Source organism: Mus caroli, unplaced genomic scaffold (genome assembly GCF_978045245.1).
Source record: "Mus caroli unplaced genomic scaffold, Mus_caroli_1 scaffold_2, whole genome shotgun sequence".
Lineage (NCBI taxonomy): Eukaryota > Metazoa > Chordata > Mammalia > Rodentia > Muridae > Mus > Mus caroli.
The window spans coordinates 112,213,299-112,226,374 of NW_028227257.1; the positions used below are offsets into that span (position 1 = coordinate 112,213,299).

General features: G+C 46.2%; 1 protein-coding gene across 2 annotated transcripts in view; it reads left to right on the forward strand.

Moving 5' to 3' along the window:
* Positions 1-13,076, forward strand: part of Stk39 (serine/threonine kinase 39) — a 267,572-nt gene that overhangs the window by 81,684 nt on the left and 172,812 nt on the right. For both annotated transcript variants that reach the window (XM_085834808.1, XM_021156379.3), the window contains exon 5: positions 120-175. In XM_085834808.1, coding sequence (XP_085690934.1) covers positions 120-175 — 56 coding nt within the window. The remainder of the gene's footprint in view (positions 1-119; positions 176-13,076) is intronic.

Consider the following 13,076-nt stretch of genomic DNA (forward strand, 5'->3'; position numbering starts at 1 on the left):
CAATGACTGAGTCAGGCAGTTGGCTTGTGTGCTGTGTGTTACAATCTTCCTGAGTGTGTTAGCGTCATAGTTAACCTGTGCTTTATAATTTGTTCTCTGCTTTTCTTTTTCCTTAACAGGGATTTGAAAGCTGGCAATATTCTTCTGGGTGAGGATGGCTCAGTACAAATAGCAGGTAATATTGTTGAAGGGAAACGTTCCCCTGTGTACAGGACTCTGATGTTTGTAAGGGATGGAGGGTAGCTGTCGTGAAATAGATAAATCATGTACTGTCTTTTAAGAGTGTATCTGGGCTGCCCTTCTCTAATGGACACATCCTTACAGAATGCCTGGGACTGAAGCCTGGGTGAATCTTGGCTCGATCTGCAGATAAATAATGCTATTTTAGCACAGAACCTTTTGGTAATGATCTGATTTTCAATTTTCTTACATCTACCCGAATAGCTTTTCTTTTATATACCTGCAAGAAAAGACACTTGGAAAATTGTTTTTGATTGAGTTTGAAATTTTAAAACATTATATAAGTTTCTAGTTTTATATTACTACTGTGTGCTATTGAGTGACCACATCGGGTGAGCACGTCCCATGCCTGGCTCCTGTCATGTTGTTGTTTTGAGTTATAAGAATATCTTGATAGTCTTGGCATAGAAGGTAGGCACATCCATCTTTTCTCTCGTTTTGCCCCAGTTCCTTGCCGGTCTGCCCCAGCCACGCTTTCGGCCATCGCTGTCTCTTTGTGGTGGTGGTTTTGGCGGGACAGTCCTTCCCTGTAGTAGACTGTTGCTGCCATTTCTCAGAGTACAGCCTCTGTCTCCCAGCAATTAAATGTTAGCTGCCATGGCTAGCACTGTCTTTGGTGAGAATCATGGATGCAGCCTCTGTTAGTAAGTGTGTTGGGGAGTCAGCTTAATTGGCTTAATTTTGAGTTGTAGGAAGAACCCTATGTCTTAGCATAGATCTTTGAACATTCCTCATTATTTGACAAAAATCAACCGTAGCACCTAATTCTAGGCAAAAGTCTGTTTCAACATAACCTGAAGTTCTAGAGTTATTAGAAAGCACACAGTCTAGGGTCTGTAGAGATGGCTCAGAGTTTATGGCTGTTCTTGTATAGGTTCCAACATCCACATTAACTGTCTTTCTGGGGACCCCAGGGCCGTCTTCTGTCCTCTGGTGCACAGACATACACGCTGGCAAAACACTCATCCACATAAACTCAATAGGAGTCCAGCAAAGAACAAATTCTACCAGAGATGCTAAGCTTTAAAATTTTGGGGTACTGGGGTCAGATGCGAGCCTGGGCAATGCTAAGCAGGTACTTTGCTACTAAGCTTCATTTTCTGCCTCAGCGCTTGCGCTGTGGCTGCCGCTGACTCTGCCTGCCCCTCCTGCTCCCCGTGACGCCTCAGGTGAGACTGGACAGTGGGCAAGCAGGATGCTGACCTTGGCCTCTGTAATTTGATACGTAAAGATCAACTTTTGATTTCTCTTTTAGAGAAGACTTTTTTTTTCTTTGATTTTTTTTTTTTTTTTTTTTAAGATAGGGTTTCTCAGTATAATAGTCCTGGCTGTCCTGGACTTGCTTTGTAGATCAGGCTGGCTTTGAACTCAGAAAGAGTTCCCAGGTGTTGGGATTAAAGGCTTGTGCCACCACACCCTACTGAGAGAAGATATTTTTTTAGAGATGCAAAAGAAGTTTTTGTTTTTCATATCAAACACATTTTCTCTTGGAGAACATATAATAGAGATTCTCACAGAGAAGGTAGGTTTGGCCAAGTATAGTAGTTGGTTTAAGAAATCTGAAAGCAACTTTGTGCATCAGTTAAGCCCACGGCGCTTTAAAATACTGATTTACACCCACTCTGTGTATTACTTAGGTCATGTCTGTGTGTCCTTTAGCCTCACTTTCCCCATCTGCGAGATGGGGTGACAGTGTTTGTTGTCTCGGCACACACTGGTTTCCTTGGTAGCTACTGAACCCAAATGTGTGGGACTCAGATGATTGGCACTGGAGAGATGGGTCGGTGGCTAAGAGCACTGGATCCTAGCGCCTATGTGGTGGCTCCCAGATGTGGGGTCTAAAGCCCTCTTCTGATGCCCATGGGGCATCAAGTACACAGTAAACACACATGCAAGCAACTCGCCCATACAGATCCAATGACATAATCATAAAAGAGACTCTGGGAGCTGCAAAATGTTCTAGATGGACAAAGGGCCATATTGTAGCCCCGCCCCTTCCCCCTCCCCCATGTAAACACTTCTGTTAAACCATCTAAAGGATTCTAGAAAATAGCAGCTAAGATCTTTACGACTTCAAAGATTTAGTTAATTTTAAGTTTTGTTTGTGAGTGTCTTCATGGCACTGTGCGTGGATGAAAGTCAGCATAATTTTTGCGGTTCTGTCTTTCCACCTTCATGTGATTTCTGGAGATCACATTTGGGTTGGCAGGTTGGCAGGGCACGGACCTTTAGTCATCAAACCATCTTACTGGTCCTGAGACATATTTTCTGTAATTTTAAGGAGATGTATGTGTACAGGAACTTTGCACTCATAATTTCCCATTGCCTGTGGACAGTGTTCAGGTGCTGTTTCTCATCTCATGAGCCCTGGACCTCCCCTGCACAGAGGGAGGTTGTAATTAATAAGTATAGGAAACACTTACAGCAGCCAGGAAAGTGGACAATGGGCAAGAACAGCTGGGTAAGCACACAGTGGAAGTGCAGTTTTGTGCAGAGGAAAAAACTCTCAATGTCATGGGTAGAGAAATCCAGCATCAATGTGTATTGGGGTACCTCCACCACAAAGCAAAGGTCAGTACACTGTCGGTAGCAGTCCCAAGAGTTCCGTCCGTAGCCGAGATGAATCTGGTCCTATCTCTCACACCTAGAGGTACAGTTTGCCCTTGTCTCTGCAATAGCTGAGGTGAGGCAGCTTATGGAAGGCACTCCCATGTGTCCCACTTCACAGCCAATGGCACCGTGTTGACTGCTTCTGGTCAGCCACGGTGGGAGCCGTGAGCGTCTCTGGAGTCGGCAGCATGTCTCTCTGGGAGGGCGCTGTTAATCATTTATTAACCCACAATTACGGCTCTGCTAGGAATCTGCCCTCAAGCTATTCCCATGTATGTTTAGAGTGTTAGAGGCCTAAGCTTATTTGTTGGAGATCTTTTTTGGAAGGGGGTGTAGCCTAGACTTGAACTCATGACAGTCACGCTGCCCCTGCCTCCCAGCTACTGGGGTTCTAGGCATGCACCACCATGCCCAGATAATTTGCTGGAGGATTTGTTTGTGAACGTAAAAGAGGAGATGCAACCCCAGTGTCTCAAGTGTAGTAGACACAGGGGATGTTTCTTATGGGAGGCCCATTCTCCCTGAAGGTTAAGTGAATGAGACAAGGTGAGAGGCAGGATTGCCTTTTGTGAAAGAAGTGGGGAAAACTGAGAGGATGGCTCTGACTGAGTGCATGGATCCAGGGAGTTCAGTTGCACAGGGCTTAGACGAAGCACATCACCTTTTTTAACACTTTGAGTTTTAAACCATACACGTGGCTGACATTATAAAACAGATGCAGCAGCTTAGGAAAGTCAGTCATACACTGCCAACAAACTGGTGTGTGTGTGTGTGTGTGTGTGTGGTCTGTATCTGTATGTGTCTCTGTGTGTGTCTGTGTGAAAGTGTGTGTGCATGTGTGTATGTGTGTGCATGTGTGAGAGTCTGTGTGTATGTACTTGTATATGTACATGTGTGTGTAAGTACAAGTGTGTACCTGTCTCTGTGTGTGTCTGCGTGAAAGTGTGTTTACGTGTGTATATGTGTGTGCATGTGTGTATGTGTGTGCATGTGTACCCATGTGTGAGAGTCTGTGTATGTACATGTGTATGTACACGTGTGTGTAAGTACATGTGTGTATGTGTCTCTGTGTGTGTCTCTCTGTGTATATACATGTTGTAGACCAGAGGTTTATCTTGGGTTTAGTTCCTCGGGTACTGTCCACTTTGGTTTTTATTTTTTTAAAAAAAAAATTTTTAAAGATAGGATTCTCATTGGCCTGGGACATTAGGCTGATTGGCCAGTAAGCCCTAAAAATCTTCCTGTCTCTGCCTTCTCAGAGCTGGGGTTACAAGCAGCAAGCCCCAATACATTTGCCTTTTTAAGGTTTTAGGATCAAACTGAGGTCCTCCTGCTTATGCAGTGGGCATTTTTACCACTAAGTTATCTCCCCAGACGCCCTTATCAGAGAGTTTGAGTGTCTGCCGTAGTAGGAAGGAGCCTTCACACACACCTGTCTTGGCCCCAGTCCTTTTCATTCTTCCACTGCTCCTTCTCGCTCTGTCCTTTCCCTCTTGGTTTTCCTGGCTTTTATTGTTCGTATGGGACAGTCTGGTTTTGCTTTTCTGTCATGTAAGCTGGCATCTTGTGCCTATGAACAGTCTCTCAGCCCTTGGAGAGTGTGGTGTTCTTTATCCAAAAGGCTAGAGTTCTAAAGGCTAGTTTGGAAAACTACCTCAGTTCAGGAAGTGACAGGCAAAATACATGTGAGCAAAACCCGGAAACTGTCCAGTCACAGCAGGTTCCTCGATGAGAGCGGACTATCAGCTGCTTGAAATTCCCAGGCCAGCTTTCACCGACTCCTTGACTTTGGATGAGTTACCAAGCTGAGCCTCTTTAGGACTCATTTCCTTTAGAGGGGATTAAAGAAAATACTGCCTTTTACCATTGCTGGCACACAGTAGGTACACTATAGCCACCAACTCAAGCTGTTGCTATGGTTACTAGTGTTACTTACCGTCATTCCTAACATTCCTGCAGCCAGCAGGACCACACTTGCACTGCCTGGAGGTTATGTATACCTCAGATTTGTCTTAGAAGAGCTTCAACCATGAAAGCCTTTCTGAGTCACAAAAAGGTAAGCTTACCAATATAGAATTTGGAAGGAAAGTCGCCATTAATCTTGAGTTAAGCTGTTTGAGAAGTAAACTGACTTTCCTTGTTTGGGGATGAGACAACCTCTCATTGGAGAGGGTCAGAATAGCAGTCAGTTGCCTTTGAAATGCAAAGACAGGTCAACGCCTGCTTTGTTCTGGCTCTTGGCACTCTGCCAGTCACCTCATCCCATTACTCCTGTCAGCTTGATGATCTGAGCTCTTTCCTGGGTGTCTGGAACACTTTGTCCTTCTCTTTCTCCCAACTGGGATCCTCTGAGGTGAGGTTCCCTGTACTTTTCTTTCTGTCTCAGACCTTAAGGTTCTTTCTTTACCATGAGTGCCTCAGGGAGCTCTGTGGCTCCCGGGAGGGAGAATGGGGTGTGGAAGGGGACGAGGTGAGGGGTGGGGCTGGGTTCAGGAGGACACCTGTAGAAAGAACCTGTGTTTGGTGGCTCTGAGGATCAGCTGGGTTGGGGCAGGAAGGGCCAAGCTCTGTGTGTGCCTGGCACACAGTGAGGGCTTGTTCCAGTCCTTCCGTGTTTCCTGCTAGGCTTTTTTCATAGTACCTCCATGAACAGATCGGCCCTATCCTGCATGTCTGGTGTGGTCCAACAGGTATTTAACTAGCAGTTTCCACACCTTTGGAGCTCTAGCTTTCTGGAATTATCCTTACATTTCCTCCTTGTTCTCTGAACTGAGCACAGTGTTGTATTTGTGCAGAATTTAAAGTGTCAATTTAAAAACTGGAGGTAACACACGAATATAAGGTTATTGTTTTACAGTGCTGCCAGGATGCAAGGAGGAGCTGCTCTTCCTGACCCACCAGAAGAAGGCATCCCATTACAGGTGGTTGGAGCCACCATGTGGTTGCTGGGGATTGAACTCAGGACCTCTGCAAGAGTGGTCATTGCTTTTAATCTCTGAGCCATCTCTTCAGTCCTTGGTTTTATTTATTTAGTTAGTTTTATTCTATGTATATTGGTGTTTTGCCTGCCATGTGTGTTGGTTCTCTGGAACCGGAGTTATAAACAGTTGTGAGCTGCCTTGTGGGTGCTGGGAACTAAACCTAGGAGTTTAACTGGCTCCTCTGCTCTTAAACGCTGAACCATCTCTCCAACCCCAACACCACACAACACTCTTAAGATTAATAAAAGTTGCCGCCTGGTAGTGACACACACCTAGAGTGGCAGAGGAAGCCAGAACTCTGTGAGTTCAAGGCCAATCTGGTCGACAGAGCAAGTTCCAGGGCAGCTAGGGCTACACAGACACCTGACCCCCATGTATGTAAAAGTCAGCTTTTGTGTCATGATTAAAAACCAGAGTGGGTAATCTCAGGATTAAATAAAATGCCTTCCACTCTGTATGCTGCTCTTGGAACGCCTGTGTGTCACTCTGTCACAGTAAAGGTAGACTGGATGTCTTAGGAAGTGAAACAAATAGGTCTTCCCACAGTATGTGATAAAAGGGGGTGTAATTGTTTGAGAATTGTGCTCTTCCCACGACTTGCCATTTATTTACTAATTTGATGCTCTGTCATATTGTCACAGAAAGTGCAGTGCTTTGTCTGGCAAGTGACTAAGCCTGTTTGTCCAGAATTCATGAGAGAGAGAGCGTGTGCATTCAAGAGAGTATTTCAAGCAAACACAAATGAATAATGAACAGGTCACTTTGGGGTGGTCAACTACAAATCTATTTACTGTAGGATACTGTGGCCTATTATCCTTACTGTCGTGTAAAAATGTGGATTTAAAAATCTGATGGTTTTGTGTGTTTTCCCAACAGTGTCTTCCTGTTGAGCCATGGTAGAGTCTGTGCGATCCAGGCTGGCCCTGAACTCCCAGCTCTCTTGCTGTCTCAGCCTCTCGTGCTGGGATTCCAGGCATGTGATATGTCACTATCACCAGCCTTAAAACATGATTTCCAAAGCCCTTCCTAGATGCATAGTGGTGTATCGTATTTGACAGATGTTATGCTCATACACACACATGCTTTGCCATTTAGGGGTATGTACACTGTGGCCTGGATGTCTCTGGGTCCCCTGTAAACTCATGGTGGGACCTCATTACCACTGGGACTCCTGAAGTGCAACAGGTCTTGTGGTGGGGATGAGTAGCTGTCTAAAGGAGGCTGCAAAGAGATGCTCTTTCAAAGAGGTGCGTCCGGCGGTGTGAAGACACATCCTTCACTTGCTGCAGCACTACCAGAGAGCAGGGCAACACCAGACTGGATGCACTGGTGTCTCATGTCGGATTCCCAGCCCTCTGAGCATTGTGAAACAGATTTCTGCTTCCTTTAAGCTCCCTGGTGGAAAGTTTATTGTAGACTTATGGACACCAACCAATGTCTGTGAAGGTTTGTTTCCGGTCTCTAGACCTTCTGTAACAGAAAAGTTGAGTCCTACTGGGCTGAGCAGCACAGGACACTGGAAATTTCCCCCCCACAGCAGCCTGAACCTAACAGAGTGCATCCCATTTAGCCGGTTTGATTTCCTTATGCTCTGCTTGCTGGGAGGCAGATGGTGCTCTTTTCAGCCTTAGACCCAGGGTCAGCTTCTGCCTGAGTTTTGAAGACTGAAATCTCCCTAACAAAAATGGCCAAGAGAAGCTTGCTAGGAAATGTCTTTTCAGTGCATTGCCTGCTGGTTCTGGTTCTGCCCTCTGGGTATTCAGAGCCAGCACACACCAGGCCAGAGGTAAGGGAAGCTTGTTCAGGTGGGGTGGGGATGCAGGTCTTGTCCAGGTGGGGTGGGTACATAGGTCTTGTCCAGGTGGGGTGGGTACGCAGGTCTTGTCCAGGTGGGGTGGGTATGCAGGTCTTGCGTGCTGGGGGAGGAAGGAGCCTTCTCTGGAATAGTTTTCCATATTATAGCTTTCTTTATTCAAGGGGTTATAATGGCTATTTGTAAATGTTGGAGAGTGGACAGGGTTTTCGGGGTGAATGTCCATTATTGGCTGGGCTGAGCTGCTGGGAATGCTTCGTTGACATGAAGAAGAGTTCCAGGTGCCTGCCTGGCATGTCCTTACAGGAAGAGAGGAAACTTAACCTGTAATTTGGCCATCAGGCTAGTTTCAAGATAAGATTTTCAGGGGTTTGGATAGGTCTCCACCTACTCTTGTCCAAGGCCCCCCTGACCCGCACAGTGCTCCACAGTGCATTGGTATTATTCTCAGGGAAAGAACGGGGACTGTGTGTGACTGATGTTTTAATCCTACTCGGGCTGGGGTATTTGTGTTCCTTCTGACTTCCTTGGACTCTGAGGGAGGTTGCTGAAGGTTCATGAGATGTTTCTTGTGTTGTGGGGAAGAGAGAGGCTGGTGCTTGCAGCAAGGTAATATGGAAACTCTATCTGTCCCGGAAGCAGCCTTTGGTGAGTATGGGCATTCTCTGAAAGGAAGTGAGTCTCAGTGAGTAGTTGCTGGCAGTGTATGTTTTGTATTGATTGACACCATGGCCCAGAGTGTGAGCTCTGACACTCACTGGGAAGCCTACTTGGAAGATGTGGTTGCTCGTTCTGGGCCTGTAACCATGTAGTCTGTACGTATCTGTGATAATGAAACACCAGAGCACAGTTAAAACATCCCATTTTGCAGTCAGCTAACTGTTGCCGGCTTGTGGGAGGGGGCGGGGCTTTACCTTTTTGCAGTGTTGCAGGATGTCAAGGAAGTGGTTAAAGGGCAGGGCTCCATGCTCTGCCCGACCTCCTACCCCCATTCCTTTGCTGTTCCCCTTTGTTTGCCCCTATCATTTCCCATTCTGAATGAGGGAAGAGTCCACTGTGTACTGCCCCGGTCACTTCCTAGCCTACAGTTTAAAACAGATTGCTACAACAAATAAAGATACCCCCCCACACACACACACCCATGACTGTGCAGAAGAGGGGGGACCTGCCTGTGGCTGTGTCTCCTCTACACATGCTCCTGGTCTTCAGGACCCTCTCTGCTTTGCTAACACCATCTACCCTACACCTCTAGTTCTGGCAGCCACTCCTTGTGAAACCCTTCCCACCCTCTCCTTCACTAATCCTGCCTCACTTGTCTGAGCCCCTAAGAACTTTGAACATGGTCTCTGCACACCCTCACTTGATCTAGCCTGTGGTACCCTGTGGAAACTGGGTCGCTCCTTTTCTTTCTTCCTTCCAAACCAGGTAGCTCCCAAAGGTAGAAACTCTGTTGTTTAAGGCTACTTTACCAGAGAGTGCCTGACAGGAGGCAGGGGTTTAGGAAGGCTTGGTGACTGTGATCTGACTGGGACACATGATGGAGGCCCCACTTCCTTGCAAGTCAAGGAGCCTGTGGGTGGTATAAGGCACAATTGATATATTAACTGAATAAGCTTGTATAACAACGGGCCAGGGCAGAGGTGAGAGAATTTCAAATATCTAGACACATATGCACTTGCATTTTCCCCTAAAGCTGAATGTGGGTTTTTGTTTTAGAGACAGGCTTGCTCATTTGTTGCCCACCTGTTCTTGAACCCAGAATCTTGTTTTCACCTCCTAAATGCAGGGATTGCAGCAGGTAGGCCAGTGCACCTCACCAAAGATAGCTTCTTAATGAAAGAAACAAAAAAACCTTTTACTGTTGCTTTGCCCTGAGTAACTATGGATTAAATAGTGAATGAAATCCTACGGGCGTGAAGCAGAGAAAACATGGATATTGGGTGTGCCTAGAAAATAAGAGTCCACAGATGGGTTAGAAGCTGTGGTGGCTATGAGTTGCTTTGTAGTCAACCCAAATACTTGCTTTGAGATTCAGGGATAGTTCATTATCATGTAAATTATGGTATGACTAATTATAAGAAAAATCTCAGAGACTAGGTTTTTAAATTACTTTTATTAGTAAGGAGGGTAAGTTGATGTGACTTCTTGGCTTGGGGGATTTTGATAGATGATGATATTTGGTGAAACCTCTCGCCTGAGCCCAGGGTGCGATCAGCTCTGGAAATGTGGTTTTCCTTCCGTTCTAGCTGTATGCCATCAGCAAGAGGCACCTGGGACAGACCGTGAGCGGCTTCCCCCCCTTGGCAGCTGCTAGGATTAGCTTGGGCAATAACTCAAGAAAGCTTACAGGGTGAATCCAGCAAGGAAGAAGCACTTTGCCCTGCTTCCTGCTGGAGTCCTTCCTCAGCTGTGTGCACTCAACTGCGTGGGGTGGGGGTGGGATGGAGGGGTGGGTTGGGGGTGGGGTTGAGCATCAGGGAAGTAGATGGGATGCTGTCTCTTTCCCTCTCTCCCTTTCTGCCTTCCTTCTCTCCTTTTCTCTGTTCTTTCCTTCCTTCTTTTTAGGGCTTTAATTATCACCAGTAACTTTCATATATTATAAAAACAGTAGAGATCTGAGCAAAACTAGAGTCTTAGAAAAAAAAGACTAAGTTTGAGTCTATTAGTACATGATTTTTTTTCATTTATTTTCCTCATTTTTTATTTGTTAAGGTCTGTTCTGCCCTTGGCAGAAGGTGAATGTTAGATGCTCAGGGCTCAGTGTATCTTAAAGGACTAGTTGACATATATCAATCAAGCATTTGCACACGGTCCTCTAAGTTGACAGAGTCACAAACAGTGGGAATATTCTTGCCATCAAGGACAGAGTGAAAGTGAAACAGGCAGGACATGTTTAACTGTAAGATAGTACATGTACCTGTGTTTACATGTGTGGGGTGTGCATTTGTTCATGTTACCGGCAGGAGGGTATTCATGGATGTGCACGTGAGTGGGGGCCATAGCTCAGCTTCCAGTGTCTTCCCCATACGTCCTCTTCCTTATTAGTCTTCTCAGTGTGGTGTGTGCATGTGTGTGCACATGGGCTTGTATGGTTGTGCTTGCCCTCGCCTGCCCCTTTGGAGGCAAATGAGGTTAGTGTTTGGTGTCTCCATCCATCCCTTTCCACCTTACCTTTTTGAGACATGGTCTGCACTGAATCTCGACTTTGGCTAGGCTAGCTGCCTCAGGTTGCCAAGTGAGAACCTGATAAATTGCAAGGAGAGCTTAAAAATACCGAGTAACCGAGTCTCATGAATACTATTAATAATTAGTTGTTTTACGTGTGCGAGTTTTCCTTATTGCAGATTTGAAATCCTGCAGATTCTTTGAATATTTTGCTATCCTCCATTAATCCTTCTTAGAACTTTGCAAAAAAAAATGATGTCAGTTGTTTCCTTGAGTGCTTGTGGCAACTGGGGCTATTCTCACCACCTCGCAGAGGGTCTGACTCTTTCAAATGTACAGATGGGTGGTTGTGGTTTCATCGAAGCTTCTGGTAATGGAGCCAGTTCAGCAGAGATTCCCCTGAAAAAGGCCACCTGCGGGTGTATAAATGTTGCATTGGAAACTTATAAGCATTAATATTTGATCTAAGATGCACGTGCCTGTCCTTTTGGATATGGCCGGCTGCAGACCCCCGTGACTTCAGAAGGGTGACTCTGGCTTTGGAAATGATCCTTGTGTAGTGTGTTTATCTCAGAGCAGTGTTGGCTGCTCCACAGAGCAGGCCTCAGTGCTGAGGGATCCCAGCACTGCTGAGCCGTTACAGACTTGTGTGTGGAAGTTCAGTCCGTCAGAAGGTCATGCAAGCAGATTGCTCTCGTGTCTGTCTCCTCAGACTGCCCTTGTAGTGCCTGTGGTGGAGCCCCCACCACCTCAACCTCCCATAGGAACTTTTAACTCTATATTTTCTGACAGTTCAGCTGCTCCAGGGATCAGTTCCTTCAGCTGGAAAATAAGGAGAGTTGACAACACGCTCTCCAAGGGCCTATCTCTTATCAAAACGTTTGCGGGGAATCCTCATTAACTGTAAGCACTAAAGACCTTTCCAGCCCTGTTTTAAATCGTACAAACCAGCAGATCATTTCAGGCATGGAGGAGGATGTGATTAAGCCTGGTTTTGTGTCTGTGGCTACCACTGTCAGAATGTCTTTAAATTAGCCTTTCTGTGCACTGGGAAACATGGTTTTCCTCTGTTCACAGTAAGAGTCATATTCAATAGGAAGTTGACCGTTGATTGGTCTATCATTGTACGGGAGAAAAACTGGCTTTTGCCTGGACCTTCAACATGGCTGGACTAAGACTCCAGTTTCCTTGCCACATTGGAAGGAAACTGGTTGGTGGAAATACGGAGAATCTGCCTAGATGATACCCTGAGTCTGGGTATGCTTGCCTTCTGTTTACTTTATTTTCACATTTAAAAGTCTTCCTTTCAGGAACGTAAAAGCATGGCATCTAGTTTCTCCTCTTATTTTGCTGTCAGAAAAAGTGAAATTGTCATTGTCTGCTGTTTCCAAGACCACCAGGAGTGCCCTTCTCTCTCACTCATTGATGGGGAACGTGCATTTGTCCAGAACAGCTGACAAGTGACCCTCCAGGGCCCAGACTCCGGAAATTCCACAGGATCACGGTTTTGGAGTGTGAATACCTCAGCCACTATCCTATGGATGGCGGCCTCAGCGAGTAATGTCAGACCAGATCAGTGAGCACCATTTGCTTGTAAGAGGGAGAAAGGGGCCTGGTGGCAGGCAAATGGTGGGGGCAGCAGTGATGTTTTTAGATGATTCCGCTATTCCTCCACACTCCCCAGACTATGGTTCTCTATGGAGCAGGGCAGGTGGCAAGCAAGCAATTGATGACTAATTGTAGCTCAGTTGCCAAGACGATTATCAGGTCCCTTAAAAGACGAGTGGGCTCACGGTTATTGGTGTGAGGAGATGACATTTTACCCTTAGTTCGGCAGTGTCCTCACGAGTGGGAAAGATCGGGGCTGTAACCTTCTGTGTGGAAAACAGTCACCACAGCTTCTCTCCCTGTACTGAGCCTCTCCGCTGAGCAGCTGTTAGTGATGGGCAGTTGACAGGAATGTGGTTAGACATTATTTCCAAGCTTCTGAATCCCTGTAGAGATGTGACTGTGCTTGGCTACTTGGCCTGCTGGATGCAGTGGGCATAGTTGAGAGTCACTGGATTAGGCAGTTGACTGTCACATGTCACTTACACTTGTGTTGCCCTTGGATGTACTGCATCACAAACTATGTGACCTTATGGGCACATATACTTTTCCCTACATTCTCTTTTCACGGCTATAGCTCTAGTCTTCTAAGAGGTGAATGGGGGAAGCTGGAGAGTTGTGGTGCACTGCGGTCTTCCAGGCACAGTGATTGGCTAGGA